The sequence below is a fragment of the Erythrolamprus reginae genome, chromosome 2, assembly GCF_031021105.1.
Source record: "Erythrolamprus reginae isolate rEryReg1 chromosome 2, rEryReg1.hap1, whole genome shotgun sequence".
Classification (NCBI taxonomy): domain Eukaryota; kingdom Metazoa; phylum Chordata; class Lepidosauria; order Squamata; family Dipsadidae; genus Erythrolamprus; species Erythrolamprus reginae.
The window spans coordinates 283,697,806-283,718,987 of NC_091951.1; the positions used below are offsets into that span (position 1 = coordinate 283,697,806).

General features: G+C 45.1%; 1 protein-coding gene across 1 annotated transcript in view; it reads right to left on the reverse strand.

Annotated features, from left to right (window-relative positions):
* Positions 1–21,182, reverse strand: part of CNTNAP4 (contactin associated protein family member 4) — a 185,748-nt gene that overhangs the window by 24,656 nt on the left and 139,910 nt on the right. Inside the window, exon 16 of the mRNA XM_070742803.1 lies at positions 11,836–12,054. Coding sequence (XP_070598904.1) covers positions 11,836–12,054 — 219 coding nt within the window. The remainder of the gene's footprint in view (positions 1–11,835; positions 12,055–21,182) is intronic.

Below are 21,182 nucleotides of genomic sequence, written 5' to 3' on the forward strand. Positions count from 1 at the left end.
ACAAGGCCATTGGAGCTGTGAGTTCCGCCACCTGTTTACTGGATCCGTGTCCCTCTTGGCTGGTTTCGGCCAGTCGAGGGGTGACACGGAGCTGGGTCCAGGAGATTGTCAACGCCTCCTTGGGGAGGGGGTCCTTTCCGCCACTTTATAAGGAGGCGGTTGTGCGCCCCCTCCTCAAGAAGCCTTCCCTGGACCCAGCCGTGCTTAATAACTACCGTCCAGTCTCCAACCTTCCCTTCATGGGGAAGGTTGTCGAGAAGGTGGTGGCACTTCAACTCCAGCGGTCCTTGGATGAAGCCGATTATCTAGGTCCTCAGCAGTCTGGATTCAGGCCCGGCTACAGCACGGAAACTGCTTTGGTCGCGTTGATGGATGATCTCTGGCGGGCCCGGGACAGGGGCTTGTCCTCTGTCCTGGTGCTCCTTGACCTCTCAGCGGCTTTCGATACCATCGACCATGGTATCCTTCTGCGCCGGCTGGAGGGGTTGGGAGTGGGAGGCACTGTTCTTCAGTGGTTCTCCTCCTACCTCTCCGGTCGGTCGCAGTCGGTGTTAGTGGGGGGTCAGAGGTCGACCCCGAGGTTTCTCCCTTGTGGGGTGCCTCAGGGGTCGGTCCTCTCCCCCCTGCTATTTAATATCTACATGAAACCGCTGGGTGAGATCATCCAAGGGCATGGGGTGAGGTATCATCAATATGCCGATGATACCCAGTTGTACATCTCCACCCCATGTCCAGTCAACGAAGCAGTGGAAGTGATGTGCCGGTGCCTGGAGGCTGTTGGGGCCTGGATGGGTGTCAACAAACTCAAACTCAACCCAGACAAGACGGAGTGGCTGTGGGTCTTGCCTCCCAAGGACAATTCTATCTGTCCGTCCATTACCCTGGGGGGGGAATTATTGACCCCCTCAGAGAGGGTCCGCAACTTGGGCGTCCTCCTCGATCCACAGCTCACATTAGAAAAACACCTTTCAGCTGTGGCGAGGGGGGCGTTTGCCCAGGTTCGCCTGGTGCGCCAGTTGCGGCCCTATTTGGACCGGGAGTCATTGCTCACAGTCACTCATGCCCTCATCACCTCGAGGCTCGACTACTGTAACGCTCTCTACATGGGGCTACCTTTGAAAAGTGTTCGGAAACTTCAGATCGTGCAGAATGCAGCTGCGAGAGCAATTATGGGCTTCTCCAAGTATGCCCATATCACTCCAACACTCCGCAGTCTGCATTGGCTGCCGATCAGTTTCCGGTCCCAATTCAAAGTGTTGGTTATGACCTATAAAGCCCTTCATGGCACCGGACCAGAATATCTTCGGGACCGCCTCCTGCCGCACGAATCCCAGCGACCGGTTAGGTCCCACAGAGTTGGCCTTCTCCGGGTCCCGTCGACTAAACAATGTCGTCTGGCGGGACCCAGGGGAAGAGCCTTCTCTGTGGGGGCCCCGACCCTCTGGAACCAGCTCCCCCCTGAGATTAGGATTGCCCCCACCCTCCCTGCCTTTCGTAAACTCCTTAAGACCCACCTTTGCCGTCAGGCATGGGGGAACTAAAACACCTCCCCCTTGCCCATGTTGTTTTGTTGATTGATTGACTGTGTGCCTGTTTTTTATATATACTGCTTTTTATGAGATTATTAATTTCAATTGGAACTGGATGGGTGGGCATTGGATTTGGTATTGTGTACTGTACTGTTTTTTATTATTGTTGTGAGCCGCCCCGAGTTTGCGGAGAGGGGCGGCATATAAATCCAATAAACCTAAACCTAAACCTAAACCTAAACCTATTTTATTTTATTTTATTTTATTTTATTTTATTTTATTTTATTTTATTTTATTTTATTTTATTTTATTTTATTTTATTTTATTTTATTTTATTTTATTTTATTTTATTTTATTTTATTTTATTTTATTTTATTTTATTTTATTTTATTTTATTTTATTTTATTTTATTTTATTTTATTTTATTTTATTTTATTTTATTTTATTTTATTTTATTTTATTTTTTATTTTATTTTATTTTATTTTATTTTATTTTATTTTATTTTATTTTATTTTATTTTATTTTATTTTATTTTATTTTATTTTATTTTATTTTATTTTATTTTATTTTATTTTATTTTATTTTATTTTATTTTATTTTATTTTATTTTATTTTATTTTATTTTATTTTATTTTATTTTATTTTATTTTATTTTATTTTATTTTATTTTATTTTATTTATTTGACTTCTATGCCAATCCCCAACGGCTCTGGGCAGCTTACAACAATATAAATTACAAAAAACAATTAAAAAGAAGTTTAAAAAATACAATTTAAGCTCTAAAACCCCAATTAAAGCTCATAATAGAATAACTCAACAACATGCATACATACTTTTTATGCACATTCATACATGTAGCCAAGCTAGTTGTTGTTTCAGGGCCCCCAGGCATAGCCAGGTCTTTGTGGCCTTACGGAAAGCCAGCAGGGTGGGAGCAGTATGGACATCAGGGGGGGAGTTGATTCCATAGAGCTGGGGTGGCTACCAAGAAGGCCCTCCCCCACGGTCTCGCCAACCTGCATTGCTTAATTGAAGGGACCTGGAGGAGGCCAACTCTGTGTGCTCTAATTGGTCTCTGGGAGGTATGTGGCAAGAGACGGTCTCATAGATAGTCTGGCCCTGAGCTATATAGGACTTTATAGGTAATAACCAACACCTTGAATTAAATAATAGGGGGGGAGAGGACAGACCCCTGCAGCATCCCACAAAGGAGAGGCTGAGGGGTGGACCTCTGCCCCTCCCCAATAACACCGACTGCGAACAACTGGAGAGATAGGAGGAGAACCACTGTAAAATGGTGCTTCCCACTCCCAATCCCTCCAGCCGTCACAGAAGGTTATATGATAGCACTATACAAAATAATAAAAATGAGGATTTGACTAGATGCAAACAGAATTGCTTACAGCATTGATTCAACACTGTGGTTCCCCCAAAGTAAGACTGGGTCTTATATTAATTTTTGCTCCAAAAGATATATTGTGGCTTATTTTCCAGTTTGGTCTTATTTTCAGGGAAATATGGTCCTAAATATAACTGGCTAGCTGACAATCTTAACTGGGGCATATTTGGGGACAAGGCTTATATTATGATCATCCTTCTTTTCTGGTTGAGTCTTATTTTAAGGGAAACAACAATCTTAACTGGGGCATATTTTGGGGCAGGGCTTATATTATGATCACCCTTCTTTTTAGGTTGAGTCTTATTTTTAGGGAAACACACTCGTTTTCTATATACAACAATCTTAACTGGGGCATATTTTGGGGCAGGGCTTATATTATGATCACCCTTCTTTTTAGGTTGAGTCTTATTTTTAGGGAAAGACACTAGTTTTCTAGGTACAACTTTCCTGAACATTTCCCCCCAAAATGATGTTCTTGGGGGTCTTTGAAAATTTCTACTACATTTCAGTGACTTAGTGATTGAAAGAGTAGGGAAAAAACATTCCTAACTTATAGGACAAATCTAGTTTTCCTCATAAGCTCATTGCCTGGTTTTCCTGCATTTATTTATTTTGCTATTTTTCTGATTTATCTGTCTGTCTGTCTGTCTGTCTGTCTGTCTATCTATCTATCTATCTATCTTTCTATCTATCTATTTATTGGATTTGTATGCCGCCCCTCTCTGCAGACTCGGGGCGGCTAACAATAGCAATAAAACAGCATATAATAATAATCCAATACTAAAACAGTTAAAAACCCTTATTATAAAACCAAACATACGTACAGACATACCATGCATAAAATTGTAAATGCCTAGGGGGAAAGAGTATCTCAATTCCCCCATGCCTGGTGGCACAGGTGGGTTTTAAGACTATTTTATTGGTCATCAAACACAGAGACAACATTCTCACTGAAGATCATAGTATAGTATAGCCATTAAGTACACAGCCTGCATTCCAAACCATATACCCATCTAATTTCTGATATATTTTGCCTCTTGCCATTTCTCTTTCTCCCAAGCATTTTTTACTCTAGGGTTGAAATCAGAACAATTACATGCATACCCAACCAGAAGAATTTAGAAGAACAAACTTTAGAGGTTTGTTGCTGCCATGTCTGCTTATGGTGAGCAGTGTAGGAGATCCACCTCTGTGTATAGCTGTTGTGGTTAGCTCTGGCCCAGCTCCTGCCCCAAGGACTGTGGATGTGGGGGAGACATCCACATGCTGCAGGCCTGTTTTGCCCCCGGTGGAATCTGCTGATGAAGGCTCCTCTGACCAAGAAGACATGAGTGACAGGGAGGAGGAGAGTGGGGCAGACAGCTCAGAAGGAGATCAATTATCTAGCTCCTCCTTGGATTCAGAACAAGAGTTAATGATACAGCGATGCATGCTGAGAGCGATGCATAGGCAACAACAATTGAGAGATTATTATCAAAGAAAATGAGGCCACCTGTGGTTGGGTAGGGCTGTGGTAATTAGTGAGGCTGCTATAAATAGCAACCTGTGGGTTTGGCCATTGTGGAGGATTATCTGATCGTTGTGTTTCATGACTGCTTTACTGACTTTGACCTTTTGTGTGCTGATTTTTCCCCACTTTGAAACTAAACCAGAGCAAAGTGTGTTTCACTTTGTGAAAGAAGAAGGACTGTGAATTGCCTCACAGCTGCAAGCTAAGTATCACAGAACTGATAAGGGACTTGTACCAATTACCAGTTTGTTTGGAGACCAGTGCTCTTTGCTATACCAAAAGAGGGCTTAGTTTAAGTGAATTTTCATTATGAAGAACATTGTTTTGAATTTTCAAACGTGTGTGTCTGAAATTTGTACCTGTGAATTTTTGGGAGGATTCTACCAGAGAGCCTGACAGAACAATAGCTATTCTATATCATGCATAGGTATGTAGGGGAGGCTCATTCACACTGCAAAAGCCATTCCCTAACTCAACAATAGACCTGTTCTTTGCATCATAGAGTTGGAGGGGACCTAAGAAATCATCAGATCCAACCCTGTTCTCTATATCATCCTTGATAGATGACTATACTATTTCAAAAGCTTCAGTAAAGAAGAAACCACCTCATGCAATAACCTATTCTACTGATTGACAGCTCTTACTGTCAAGAAGGTCTTCATAATGTTTTATCCGTATATACGTTTTTGATGCTTCATCTCATTACTTCTAGATTCACCCTCTGGAGTTAGTGAGATAAATCTGAACTATCTACAATGTAACAGCCGTTCAGAGATTTGAAGACAGCTCTTAGTGCCCCTTTACCCCTTCTTTCTGCAAACCAAAATACATACAGTAGGTCTGCTAACTGTTCCTTGAAGAAATTTCCAGTCTTTTCAGCATCTTGGTAGTCCTTCTCTCAACTTGCTTCAGTTTATCAATGCCCTTCTTAAACTGTGATGTGCATAACAAAATACAATACTCCAAATGAGGCCTGACTGAAACAGACAAAACCAGGGCGACTACTTCTGCCACCCTCTGCAAGTGATTTTAATTAAAATTCAGATTTTCAATGCAATGTCTGCAGGAAGTTATACTATTTCCTTTGCCCATCTTTTCAATTTTCCACTTTCTCATTTTGAATAGATGGGCAGCAACAGAGAAATATTTCCTCTTTGCCAAGCAGTCACACATCTCTTTCTCTAAACATTTCTTTTGTGTATGCTCCTTTCTTTCAATGGGTGAGTGGGATCATGTACCTGCAAGGATACTGATCACTAGGAAAGAGAGTGTTATCTCTAGAGTGGTTTATGCTTCTGAATGGTTCTGTTTGCAATCACAGTTTGTGTTTTGCAAAAATTGAGAACTCAGTTTACTGAAACGTTTTTCTCCCATTCTAAACATATACCCAATTTGCTTCAAACTTAGATCAATACTTTGGTTGAGCAAACAGATCAACATGCAAATTGTAGGGAATAGTTCCTGTGAAAAAAATGAACTTTGTGTTCTCATATATCTATCTATCTGTCTGTCTGTCTGTCTGTCTGTCTGTCTGTCTGTCTGTCTGTCTGTCTGTCTGTCTGTCTGTCTGTCTGTCTGTCTGTCTATCTATCTATCTATCTATCTATCTATCTATCTATCTATCTATCTATCTATTTATTGGATTTGTATGCCGCCCCTCTCTGTGGACTCGGGGCGGCTAAGAACAGTGATAAAAAACAGCATGCAACAATCCAATACTAAAACAACTAAAAACCCTTATTATAAAACCAAACATACATACAAACAAACATACCATGCATAAATTGTAGAAGCCTAGGGGGAAAGAATAGCTCAGTTCCCCCATGCCTGATGGCAGAGGTGGTTTTAAAGAGCTTATGAAAGGCAAGGAGGGTGGGGGCTATTCTAATCTCTGGGGGGGATTTGGTTCCAGAGGGCCGGGGCCACCACAGAGAGGGCTCTTCCCCTGGGTCCCGCCAAACGACATTGTTTAGTTGACGGGACTCGGAGAAGACCCACTCTGTGGGACCTAACTGGTCGCTGGGATTCGTGCGGCAGAAGGCGGTCCCGGAGAAAACTGGCTGGCTGGAATACCCAATTTTAAAAAAAGTTTTCAATAATACTTTCCAGGATCCCCTGTGTGCAGTAATAGGGAATAAAAAATAAATAAAATAAAGATATTTAAAAGTCTCAAGGTATTTTTTTCAAATAATTTATGCTGACATTCACATCAACACTTCCCATTAACATTCTGACAGCTGGGTCTTGGTAAAAAAAAGAGACAGATATAGCAAAAGGGTATAAGGTATGTATTACCTTACCCCTCCTTGCCAGAAAGGGGTCTTGACATGCCCTTCAAATGACAGCAGAATCCTTGATGTGGGAGAAAAAATTACTTACCCTGGGCTTGGAACATTGACTTTCTTCTTTACTTATTTTCTCTGCTTCCATTTTTTTTAATGTGACAAAATACTTCTTTTCTCAAAGCTTTCAGTGTGATGAAAGCTTCACAGTCTAAAACTAATACCAATACAGATTGCAATTTTCTATTCTGTTCCACACTCGAAAACCCAGTGCACTTACTTAATACTCATTTCGGTGGGTTAACAACTTCTTTTATCTCATTGTCAGGGAGGGGGTTGGACATTGGGAGTTTAATACTGAATCTTAATTTGTTTTTCTATAGAGTCTTAACCCTATATTGGAGTCAGGCTTCCTCAGCACAACAGTTCAAAAATGATGATTGACTGGCAACATTTATAGTCTAAGATTTGGATAGGAAATCCTTGCTCACAGTCACTCATGCTCTTATCACCTCGAGGTTTGACTACTGCAATACTCTCTACATGGGCCTACCTTTGAAGAGTGTTCAGAAACTTCAAATTATGCAGAATGCAGCCGCACAAGTGGTCATGGGTCTTTCTAGATATAACCATGTCTCTCCAACACTCCGCAGACTGCACTGGTTGCCGATTGGTTTCCGGACATAATTCAAAATGTTGGTAATGACCTACAAAGCCCTACATGGCATCAGACCAGATTACTTATAGGACCGTTTTCTGCCGCATAAATGCCAGTGGCCGCTTAGGTCCCACAGAGTTGGCCTTCTCCAGGTCCCATTAACCAGACAATGTCATTTGGCAGGGCCTAGGGGAAGAGCCTTCTCTGTGGGGGGCCCGGCCCTCTGGAATCAGCTACTCCCAGAGATTCGTGCTGCCCCCACCCTCCTTGCCTTCCACAAGAGTCTTAAGACTCACCTATGTCGCCAGGCCTGGGGCAATTAGATCTTTCCCCCCTGACCAATAAATGGGATGGATGGTGTGATTGGATTGTCTGACTGAGTAATATATAAAAAACTAATAAGTAGTTTTTTAATGTATTAGATTTGTTTTGTATGCTTTGTTTCTATATTTATTTTGTGAGCTGCCCCGAGTTTTCATAGAAGGGCGGCATACAACTCTAATAAATAATAATAATAATAATAATAATAATAATAATAATAATAATAATAATAATTTGAAGTTAGAGAGGATTGGAAATTTATTGAAAAGTATTGCCTAATTGGTGGTTAGAAATGAAATTGCTTTTGTTTTAATTTCACTTGCTTTCTATGTATGGCATCATATCTGCTTCCACTAATGTGATCTGTTGATGGCCCAGATTTTTGAATGTTTGGTTTTCTTGCTTTTTGTGTGATCTATTATTTGTATTCTCATAATGAAAGATGGGATTTATATTGACAGATGGTTAGTTGTTAAGAACTTGCCAACTTGCTTTATTTTATTGCACTTGTGTGCTCTCATTCTTTAAGAAACCCATAAATTATGCACCAAATATCTCACCAACCCAAACTGACCAACTAAGCTATTTTTGTAATGTTAGCAAGTATGCAAAAACACACATATACACACACACATGCATGATTAATATGATTAAAACACATGCTTAATTCAAAGACAAAGGTATTCTTTAAAATCAAAATTAATTTCAGAAAATGGATATGCAACTCTTTTGGATGATAACTTTACCTTTCATGGTTCAAGTTTGCAACTTTGGTATATTTTTAAGTTCAGTTCTAAATGAAAAGGCACCCTTTAGTGCATTGTCAATTTTCCTTAGGCAAATAAAGCAAATGTACAATTTCTAAAGAGTTGGGTTTGTTCTTTAATTATATTTAGCAGTTTCACCTAATCCAAAATGCTGCAGCAAAATATTAATTAATCAATTAAAGCTGATTATGGGTGAGTGCAAGTTGCTATATTTTCATTGGTTAACAGTTCCCAGTTCAAGATGTATTTTATAACCTATGAAGCCTGTTCTGCCGGGCTCTCTGGTAGGAGCCTCTCGAAAATTCAAGGGTACAAATTTCAGACACACACACGTTTGAAAATTCAAAACAATGTTCTTTATCACAAAATTCAAAATAAACTAAGCACTATTTTTGTATTGCAAAGAGCACTCATCCCAAAACAACCGGGTAGTCTGTACAATTTCCCTTAAGCAGTACTTAGCTAGCAGCTGTGAAGAAACTTCACACCCCTTCTTCTTCCAACAAAGTGAGACACACACACACACGCACACACACACACACACACACAAGTTGCTCTGCTTTGGTTTCAAAGGCATGAAAAATCAACAAACAAAGTCCAGAAAACAGCAACAAACGATTCCTGAAGAACTGCTATCAGATACTCTTTCACAATGGCCAAACCCACACGCTGCTATTTATAGCAGCATCCCTAATTACTGGAGCCCCACCCAACCACAGGTGGCCTCATTTTCTCTTGTAATAATCCTTCAGTTGTTGTCTCCTATGCATCACTCTACGCATGCGTGGATGTGTCATTAATTCTTGTTCAGAATCCAAGGATGATACAGATGATTGATCTCCTCCAGGGCTGTCTGCCAAACACCCCTCTTCCCTGTCACTCATGCTGCCTTGATCAGAGGAGGCATCATCGGCAGATTCCATCGGGAGCAAAACAGGCCTGCGGCATGTGGATGTCTCCCCCACATCCACCTGCACATTCCTTGGGGCAGGAGCTGGGCCAGAGCTAACCACAACAAAGCCCTATCTATAGAAGTACATTCTCCACAATCTATAACAAAGGCTCTTCTTTTCTGCCTTACCATAATCAAGTTTCTCAAAGAATAATTGCATTGATATTTGAGGATATTTGAGTAATTTCCATCAGAATAATGTTTCAATTCTTTCCAAACAGTAGAGTATGTGACAAAAAAAAGCAGGACCTTCTGTTACGTCAAGAAGTGTAAAATACTACATATAAAAAAACCTTGCTTTTTTATTGTCAGATGTAGCTACTAAATTTCTTGGACCAAATATTGCATTAATCAGGGGTGTCAAATTCGCAGCATCATGGTGGCGTTATGTAATGTATCAGGACTTTCCCTCCATTCGCTAAACTAGGCAGGGGCAGGGGTGAAGCCAGCACATGATGCATCCAGCCTGCGGGCCACGAGTTTGACACACCCACATTATATCATAAAGATAATTTTTGTCAGCTTGGTTAATAAATGTTGCCATTACTTTACCCTGTTTATTTATCCTTTGCAGAATTAACACATTTTGCATGCAATGGGTGTCATCCAAAACATTTCAGAATTATTAAAAATGTCATTTTATAGTTACAAAATGATTTTTTGTTTTCAGAGTAAAGGACTCGTGTACCTTTAATTTGGGATTTATTTATCTATCTATCTATCTATCTATCTATCTATCTATCTATCTATTTATTAGATTTGTATGCCGCCCCTTTCCGTAGACTCGGGGCGGCTCACAACAATAACAAGAACAATGTAAGAACAAATCTAATAATTTAAAAACACTAAAAACCCATTATTAAAAGCAAACAAACACACAAACATACCATGTATAAACTGTATAGGCCCGGGGGAGATGTGTCAGTTCCCCCATGCCTGACGGCAGAGATGGGTCTTAAGAACTTTACGAAGGCAAGGAGGGTGGGGGCAGTTCTAATCTCCGGGGGGAGCTGGTTCCAGAGGGTCGGGGCCACCACAGAGAAGGCTCTTCTCCTGGGTCCCGCCAAACAACATTGTTTAGTCGACGGGACCCGGAGAAGGCCAACTCTGTGGGACCTAACCAGTCGCTGGGATTCGTGCAGCAGAAGGCGATCCCGGAGGTATTCTGATCATTTTTGCTTAAAAAGGCGTCAGTACCTGTTTTCTGTAATAAAGAATATTTGTAGCTCAGGGTTAAAATGAAGGATCCTTGGTGCCCTCTGAGCTTGCTTGTTTCCTTGCAGACATTTTATTACCCCAAATGTTGATGTTACCTAGATTGGGTAATGAAATGTCTGCAGGAAAACAAGAAATAGCAAAAGCATTTAGACATATACTGCTTCATAGTGCTTTGACAGCCCTCACTAAGCAGTTTACAGAATAGCATATTGCCCCAGTAATGGGCAGCCAAACTTTTTACTGCCACATTGTGGGTGTGGTTTATTTTGTGGGTGTGGCTTGATGGTCATGTGACTGGGTAGGAGTTGCTTGCCGGCCATGTGACCAGGTGGGAGTGGCTTGAACGATCATCATTGCTTAAGTGAACTGTTAAGTTCTTGACTTACAACCTCACCAGTGTTGCTCTCTGGGGTGACAATTTGCTTTGCGTTTCCCATGTTCTCCTTCCTGGGTCATTCCCTGCCTCAGGCGGAATAGCTAGGCAAATGGGGGCCAATCAGCTGTTGAGAAAAGATGGGGGGGAAATGGCCCCCCTGCAACTCCTACTGGTGCTGCTTTCTCTGCCGCTTTCCAATGAGGAGGAGGAGGATGGGAGAGTGGGATGGTCAGCTGGAGCTGGGTACACAGCTTCATTTATATTGTGAGCCGCTCTGAGTCCTCAGAGAGGGGCGGCATACAAATCCAATAACTGAATAAATTTCCACTGGTGGAACTGTGTTCCATCCTGTCCTGCCTGCTGCCCACCGCTGTATTGCCCCCAACATTCTGGGCTCTCATTTTACCCACCTTGGAAGGATGGAAGGCTGAGTCAACCTTGAGACGGAGGCACGATCTGAACTGCTGAACTACAGCTAGCAGTTAGCTGAAGTAGTCTGCAGTGCTGCACTCTAACAACTGCACCAACCTGGCTCTATTAAATCGCTACTGTTTTGGAATGGCATATTTCCATATAGCTACTAAAATATGAATTGAATCCATGAAGTATAGTTGACATTTCACCTGTTTATGGAACTACTTTCCATTCCATTCATTTCATCTTATAATAGAAACCACTTTCCTCTATGATATATTTGCATGAATTATGCAAGTTGTCATATATGGCCTAAAACACATTAATCTATTTTTTCCTTTAAAAAGTCAATAGCTATGGATTATATCCATGTGAACACTTAAAATTATTCTATAAAGGTAGACTTACCAACAAAGAGCTGGCTGTTGAGCTGCAAACGGATATGCCCATCAGATGGAGCTGCGTAAGTCCTTTGAGGAAGCTGATCTACTTGTAGAGAGGCCTCTTTGATGTTTCTTTCGGCCTTCACATAGTGCCACTGATTGTCATTTAATGGAATAGGTGACTGCACTGTGATTTCATTAGGCCCATTTCCCACATCAAATGAAAATGTCACTTCAATGGGTGCTATGAAAGTTAAAAATAACTAAGACATTTTAGAATGGCAAGAACACCTCAAAAAATCACAAAAGTTTAAAAATAATACAGGAAACATGGTATATCCCTCTTTTTTGGTTATAAATGAAAGACAAGACCAATGTATTTTGTTGGGAATATGACTTTATACATCTACCAGTATTTTTATGTTCGTATTGGATAGATGCTAAAAATAATACTTTATTAAAACTCAAAAAACAATTTAGGTGTAAAATTACAGTAGAAATAATACATGTGAATATTAACCACTATAATTTGTTTTCTGAAGTGCAAATACTGTATATACAGTGATTTGACTTGCTGCAAATAAAATAGAATATTTAGCTGAATATTGTATTGGTCTGGTATTAAACTTACTTTCTGTTTCATGTAATTATTTCAACAGCATGGAGTATAATTTAAATATTAACTATAGATGCCAAATATTTTCATAAATGCTTCCAATAAAAAAGTCATAAATTATCTAATTCAATATTGTTTTGGAAAAGGTTCTTATCTACCCACGACATAGATCTGAACTAAAGTACAAGTGAAAATTCACATCAGTTAAAATAGACAATGCAGCAACTTGGCACAGTCAAACTCATTGTTGATGTTGTCATACAAAATTTCTAGAACTCAGCAAATGTTTCATATTGAATTACAATCATTTTTAGAAAGCTATTTGATTCAGCCTAGATTTGGCTGGGGAAATCACTACATCAGTCCCATGTCCCTTGAAAATTTTGTCAATGCAATCCTACATTTTTTAGAATAAAATACTTTTATTCATAAGAAGGGGCAGGGACGTCTTATAAATTTGGTGCATTGATGATGCTACCTAGCTTGGTAATGAAATGTCAGCATGAACACCACCAAGTTCAGAGAGCACTAAGGACCCCGCAGTTCAATCTACATACTTGAAACTGCTGTATTGCTTTTGACGCAAAATATGTTAGTTGCCTTATGTGCTTCCGATTAGGAAAACAGGACATGAGTTTAGATATAATCAGATTTAGTCACATAATTGATTTTCTCAATATAAATATACTTCTCTATTCAATGGAATCAATCAGTGTAGAAAGTTAATTCATCTCATTTTTGAATGGTATTATGCTGAAAAGAATACTCCTAAGAATTAATCAAAATATATTTGTTTTTCAAGAATATCGCCGGCTGACTTACCGGCCCCACGGCGCTGTTGCGGAAGGGCCGGGCAGACTCGGACCCTTCCGATGGCGGCCGCCATCTTGTTTTCGGCCGAAATCTCACGAGGCGAGATTTCGGCCGGGAATGCCCTTCCCACGTGGCCGGGCATGACGTCGGGTCCGGGCGGGGCCTGCTGGCCCTATTTAAGGGACAGCAGGCCGGGAAGAAAGCCTGTTCGCCCGGACCTGGTGCTAAGAGCAGACACTCGGCTGTCTGCTCTTGGAGCCTTTCGGCGGCTGCGTGAGGCGGCCGTCATTTCGGGCCTCATTAGAGGCTTGGGGCACTGCTCGTCGCTCGCTTCGCCCATCCGAGGCTGCCGGTCTGCACATCTTCCAGGAGTCTTGGGCAGCAACGGGCTTGTGGCAGGAGTCCCGCGTGAGGCCCCCACCCCCACCCCACGTAACAGGCGGCCGCGTGTTGCGGTCGCCATTTTGAGAGCCTCATCGGAGGCTCGGGGAACGGTTTGGGGGCTTCGGGTCCGGCGGGAAGGCCGTTTGGCTGTTGCCCCCCCTATTTTTGGGGGGGATCCTTCTGGTAGCCCCCTTGGGGACGTGGGGGGCTAGGGTGGGGGCTTGCGTGTGCGGCCCCTCCCGGTTCGTGGCCCCCAAAAAACAATAAAAATAAAACACAACATAAAATAAAAAAGGAGGACGGTTGGGCCCTCGGTGGCAGCTTCATGCTGCTGCGCTGCCTGTTTGGGCAGAGGCCTTTTGCTGCCCTCTTGGGGCCTGGGGGCCCCAGTTCCCTCAGGTGTAAATTAAGAACCATGGCACATATTAATCATACTCCTAATGAGACTGATGATGGTTGGAACGATGTCATATATTTGTAGGCAAGCATGAACATAGGCAGGAAAAGACCTATTGGTCCCTCTAGTCTGCCCTTGTTCTGTTTCTGTATTTTGTCTTGGGATGGCTGTATGTTTGTCCCAGGCATGTTTGAACGCTGTTGCTGTGGATTCAGCTACTGGGTCTGCGGGAAGTTTGTTCCAGGCCTTTACTATTTCAGTACATCATGGACAAACTTCATTACAGCTATTATTTAACTTAATCAGGCCAGAAAAATATTAACAAGGGAGATCAGAGCAGCAAACAGGAACTACTCTGAATATATCCTAAGATTTTTATTAATATTGCTTCTTCATTGCTTATTTGGCCCCTATGACAATCATTAAGTGTTGTACCACATGATTCTTGACAAATGTATATTTCATTTATGTACCTTGAGAGCATATGCACCAAGACAAATTCCTTGTGTGTCCAATCACACTTGGCCAAGAAAATTCTATTCTATGGCGTTTTTTCGGGGGGGGTGGGGGACTCCTAACCAGGTTTGCCCCCCTTCCCCCCCCCCTGGCTCCTAGTGCGAGAGCACAGGCCCCTGGGGCAGCTTTTGCCGGGGCCTGGTGCTTTGGGGGCAGGGGGTTTGACCGCCAACCCTGGCCAGAGGGCCTCCGCCCCTTTTGACGGCTTACCCGTCGGGGCCAGGGAGATTGGACAAGGGGGCCACCACAGGGTGGGACCCTTTCGCTGCATTGTCCTGGGCTTGCGGCAGAGGGACTTGTTTCCCCCCTTTTTGTATGTATAGCCATGCGTGCAGGAAGGCGGGGCTCCCATGCCGCTGCAATGTACCCCTGCCCTGAAAGGGCAAGCCCCACCTACGGGGGGGGGAACTGGGCCCAGCCCATTTAATTATAACAACAACTACAACAACAACAATGGGGTTGGTTGATGGACGACCACCCCTGCTCGAGAGCGGCCGCTCTCTTGCTAGGTTTCTCTAAGGGATTCGGGATCCCTTACATGGGGGGTTCGAGCAGGCCTTTCGGTTCAACAACCTCCGGTTGGTTGTGGGACATAACGGCTTGTTCGGTCCGGGACAGCATAAGAGGTGGCCATGGGGAGGGGCCTTGGGCCCTTCCCGGAGCCGCCCTTCACGAATCTTGGGGTCTCCCCATTCAGGGGGGTCCCCTGATAGGTGGGTGATGAATCTAGGTTGATTAACCACTCGTTTTTTCTTAAAAGGGAGTCAGTGAAGGTTTTCGTTCCTGACGAACTTTGTTTGGCCGGCTTCGCATCCTTGGAGGCGGTCGTGGCCATGGTAATGCAGTGTGGAGATGGAGCCCTTATGGATAAATGCGACATTAAGTCAGCATCCCGGCTCTTCCCTATGCACCCGGACGGCTTCGCGCTGTTGGGCTTCCATTTCATGGGTGTTTTTAAGTGATCGGGGGTTTTACCCACGGGTGGCTCCCTCTCATGCTCTCTTTTGGGAGAGCTCGAGCACCTTCTTGGAGTGGGCGCTCAAGGGGCGCAGCGGCCCGGGCTCGGCGTTCACTACCTTGAGGGTTTCTTGATGGCGGGGACTGCGCGTGCAGAGCACTGCTTTGCTCCAATGCGGGTCTTCGAAGCCCTTTGCGCTCTGTTGGGGGTGCCTTTAGCCTCTACGGGGACCGAGGGCCCCGCCACCGGGATTACCTTCCTCGGTATTGAATTGGACTCAGAGGTGCAATCTTCTAGTTTGCCCCTGGTCAAGTTGGCACAAATCAGGGATCACCTTGGTATGGTTCTGGGGCTGCGGGAAGGTCACTCTTCGGCAGCTCCGGGACCTAGCTGGGATACTTCATTTTGCCCGCCGGGTCGTGGTGCCGGGCAGGGTTTTTTTCCTAGGTGGTTATGTACTGCGATGAAGGGGCTCTGTTTGCCCCATTATCGTACCCGCTTATGTGCAGGGGTCAGGGCTGACCTCTGCGTGTGGCGGAGTTCTTAAAACGTTTTAATGGGTTGTCTTTTTGGGAAGCAAGAGCTTCTTTTGGAAGCTGATTTGCAGTTGTGCTCTGGTACGGCATGTACTCGCGCTTTGGGTTGTGTTGGGTGACCAGTGGGCTGGTCTGCGTGGCCTCCTAATGGGGGCCTCTCCTTTGGTTAGGGATTTGACCCTTTTGGTAGCTCTCCCCCTTGATAGTGGCTCTAGAGCTTTGGGGTGAGCGGTTTGGGGGGCAGGACTGTGCATTTTGGTGTGACAGCCTAGTGGTTGTCCGTGTTGTGAACGCCCTGTCCTCCAAAAGGGACAGGGTCATGCGGCTTGTCCGCCAATTATTTTTTGGGCACAGGTCCTTGTCCCTGACCACACTGTTTTTAGCTAGGCATGTCCCCGGGTTAGATAACGGGGTTGTGACGCCTCGGCCCATGGTCAGTTGTCCTGGTTTCGGACCCTGGCCCTGCGGGCACAGATGTCGCCAGCGGCTTTTCCTGTCCACCTAGGGGCCGGGGGGCTACTGTGCAGTAAAGAGGCGAGGCTTCCTGGGCTGCGGCACTCTTGGGAGTGTCTGGCACCCAGGGGGGGGGCTTCGCAGCGGGCAGGTGAACTGTTTGGGATGGCAGGCAGTATACGGGCTACCCCTATAGCTGGCCTGCCCCAGTTGTGTACCTGGCCATATTGGTGTCCAGCTTAGGCAGCGTGGCCTTTCGGTTGGGACTATTAGGTCCAGGTTGACCGGCTTCGCCTTGTTTAAGGCGGGGGCGGGGTTATTGGTTTTATGGCGTCTTCCGCAGTGTGACTGTGCGGGAAAGTTGGGCCGGGGCCGCATCGCGGGCCGCCGGGTCAATTTGGTGCCTTCCATCTCATTATTTCAGTAGGTGGGTGCTAGTATGTAGGGTTGGGCCAGGCCACGTATGGATCCCGCCATTCGGGAACGCTCGTTCTCGAGAGGCGCTGCCACTAGTGCGGTAACGGCCTCTCGATACGGAGGATTCGGGAAGTCGCCCGCCGGCGGTCAACGGCCTGTTTTAGGGTACGAACGGCCTGTTGAGGGTCCGGGTAAGATCTTAGGCCAGGTTCCTCCTTTGGTCCCCTTCTCTTCAACCCCGCCAGGACGCGACCGACGGTGTTGCTTGGGGTCAGAGCGCTCCGAGACCACTCAGCAACAAGTTACCATCGGGGTGGGGACCCTGCCGTCGTGGCGGCTGGGTCCTGGCTGTCTGGCTGGGGAGATGGGGTGTGCGGTGGGACGGGCGTTTCCACCGCTATTGCTGGGAGGGCGGCATCCCATTGCTGCGCCCAGGTGGTCCTGGGAGGGCGGCATCCCATTGCTGCGCCCAGGAGGTGCTGGGAGGGTGACATCAGGTTGCTGCGCCCAGTTTGTCCTGGGAGGACAGCATCCCATTGCTGCGCCCAGGTGGTGTCGGGGGGCGGCATCCCATTGCTGCGCCCAGTGGGGCTGGGAGGGCGGCATCCCATTGCTGCGCCCAGTCGGTGGCCAGGGGCGGCATCCCATCGTTGCGCTCAGAGGTGTGCTGGGAGGGCGGCATCCCATTGCTGCGCCCAGTTGGTGCTGGGAGGGCGGCATCCCATTGCTGCGCCCAGTTGGGACTGGGAGGGCGGCATCCCATTGCTGCGCCCAGCCGGTGCCGGGGGTCGGCATCCCATTGCTGCGCCTGGATATGTGCTGGGAGGGCGGCATTCCATTGCTGCGCCCAGTTAGTGCTGGGAGGGCGGCATCTCATTGCTGCGCCCAGTTAGTGCCGGGGGCGGCGTCCCATTGCTGTGCCTGGATGTGTGCTGGGAGGGCGGCATCCCATTGCTGCGCCCAGTTGGTGCTGGGAGGGCGGCATCCCATTGCTGCGCCCAGATGGTACTGGGAGGGCTGCATCCCATTGCGGCGCCCAGGTAGTGGGCCTTGCACCGTGGTGGCAAGGACCGGTGTGGGCCTGGGGGTCGTTTTCGATCTGCCAGGTTCGCGAAGCCTGCGGTGGCTTCGCACTGTGCGGCCCTCCACGCAGGTGGTGTGGTCGAGATCCTCTTGGGGGATCGCTGGTGGGTCGCCATTTTCCCTTAGGGCCCTTCACCGGGTTAGACGGGGAGTTAAGGCCAGGGTACGGTAGTCAGAAAGTTAAGCGGGGTGGTGTGGCCCATCCCCGCATCACCATAGATCAGCTGTGGCTTTACCTGGCTGCTGGTCTTCCTCTGTCAGAACTGAGGAACGCCATTTTCCCTTTTGGACCTGCAGTGTCTCTGCGTGAGCTGGCGCGGATAGAGGGGGGAGTCGGGGGGCCAAGATAGAGATCTGACCCCCGCTCCGTGGCAGGTTAGGGGCGGAAATCTGGGTGGTTTCAGCAACTGCGCGTTCTCCCTTGGGCATCTTTGGGGATGATTGACAGGTTCTCTCCAAGCCCATGGTGGGTGCTACCTGCGCACTTGGGGGGAACCTGTCTTTGGGTCCCGCTATTGAAGTCCCAGGGTAGGGGTGAGCCGGCGGGACCCCCCTCATGCGAGGGCATGGCAGGGTCTCAGGTGAGGGAGAGGTCCCTCACCTGGACCAGCATCGACTACGCCCATAGTTGCCCAGGAATGTTGACCTTTTACGTCATTTCCGCCCCGGAAGTATTTGTTTGACCCTGCAGGTCCACTGTTTCCGGGTCATAGTTGAGTATGTTGATTTATGCAAATTTATGCTAATCCATGCTAATTTAATTAATAAATTATGCAAATTTATTATAATAAAAATGACCCAAGTTTAAATCCAGCTCTTGTGTCCGAGTCGTTACTCCGTCTCTTCTGCAATATCGCCGGCTGACTTACCGGCCCCACGGCGCTGTTGCGGAAGGGCCGGGCAGACTCGGACCCTTCCGATGGCGGCCGCCATCTTGTTTTCGGCCGAAATCTCGCGAGGCGAGATTTCGGCCGGGAATGCCCTTCCCATGTGGCCGGGCATGACGTCGGGTCCGGGCGGGGCCTGCTGGCCCTATTTAAGGGACAGCAGGCCGGGAAGAAAGCCTGTTCGCCCGGACCTGGTGCTAAGAGCAGACACCCACCCGCCCTTCCCTATTTTGCAGTGTGCCTAGTGGGTCGCCTTCGGGGGCCGAATGGGAATTTTTTTGCAGCCTCGCCCATTAGGCCAGGCTGTTTTTTCGCCCATTCCACACTGGGGAGATGGATGTGCGGTTAGGGGGTGTTTGTGTTTAATTAGGTTAATTGGCTTACCTCTGGTCATTGGGTAGGCAGGTTAGGGGCGGAAATCTGGGTGGTTTCAGCAACTGCGCGTTCTCCCTTGGGCATCTTTGGGGATGATTGACAGGTTCTCTCCAAGCCCATGGTGGGTGCTACCTGCGCACTTGGGGGGAACCTGTCTTTGGGTCCCGCTATTGAAGTCCCAGGGTAGGGGTGAGCCGGCGGGACCCCCCTCATGCGAGGGCATGGCAGGGTCTCAGGTGAGGGAGAGGTCCCTCACCTGGACCAGCATCGACTACGCCCATAGTTGCCCAGGAATGTTGACCTTTTACGTCATTTCCGCCCCGGAAGTATTTGTTTGACCCTGCAGGTCCACTGTTTCCGGGTCATAGTTGAGTATGTTGATTTATGCAAATTTATGCTAATCCATGCTAATTTAATTAATAAATTATGCAAATTTATTATAATAAAAATGACCCAAGTTTAAATCCAGCTCTTGTGTCCGAGTCGTTACTCCGTCTCTTCTGCAATAGGTTTTTGTGAAAAATATTATTCTAAAATGAATGAATGATTGATTGGATTAATTAATGATGTTAAGTAGCAAATTTTATATATTTCAAGTGCTGCACATATACCTGATGAATATAATTAAAATGAATAAACTAGCATGAAGTAGTAAAGTCATTTGTACTGTATTCAGAATTTGCTACATTGATGAGAACCAGTCAATTGAATTTTGCTCCGGTGTTACAATTAAGGGAATTTATTTTCCAATCATTTTGGAAGCAGGGCTTCCAAAAAAGGCATCTTTCCTGAAATCAAGTATCAGTTATTTTTATCTGCATAAAAATCAGTAGTGCTGTTTGGTGCTTAAAACAAAACAGCTTTAGGATAACAAAACAATCAAATTAAATATGTTGGACCATCATTAACTGAAGACACGACTCGCAATGAGCAAGGATCTATATGGGAGGTTTGATAAATTAACAAGAAACTAAAAAAAACACATAAACCTTCAAATATGATTCTCATGGAAATAATCATTTACATATCTAATATTTATTCTTGGGTCAATGAAATAATCAGTTTCTTAAATTAAGGATTTTTTTTTTAAAAAAAACAGATAATTAGCGTTTTTTTTTTAACCTTTTCAGTTTCTAAAATTGAAAACTTTCTGAAAACTTCCAATAAACTAATGATTTTAAAATGTCTGGAAAATAAAATATATCAAAATGTAAATAGACATCTGCCTGTACAGTGTACAGTGAGGCTTGCAGTGTCCTATAAGTTTCTGGGACTTTTAGCAACTGTTGGAACTTTCTGCTGATATATATTGCTCCCTTCTACTTCCTTTTCTTTTTTCTTGGATCAGTACTTGGAGATGGGACTATAAAGATAACCTATAATCTTGAAAACAATGCATTCAGAAATTGATCAGGCTGTACATTTTAACTGACCTGTATTCTATGTCTAGTATGTAGCTGTTGTGTCCTATGATTTGAATAATGTGTATTTGAATACATAACACTGATTGGTTCCCAGGCGGCTTCCAATACTAGTTGTCGATTGGTCAGGAAAAACTATCGCCAAAAATAAACATATGTCTCAGCCAAGCCGCCCCCTTTTCGAAACACTATAAAAAGAGCGGCTCGTGGTTGGTGAGCATTATTGTGATTAGTATGAGTTGGGTGTTATTTGGTGCCATTTCAGCTATTATTAAAATAAACTGTTTAAGCTTCAACGGACTCTTCCATTTCACTGATCTAACAGTATCCTCTATGAATAACATAAAGGATACATACTAGAAATAACATCCTTTAACAATTGAAACTGGCAGGGTGGATTAACATATTAAAATAATGAAAGCCAATCAAAAAGGTTAAAAACAGATCAAGCTTGCATCATTGTGATTCAAAAGAGGAGTTAATTGATAAATATTGTGAGTGAAGAGATTAGCAACA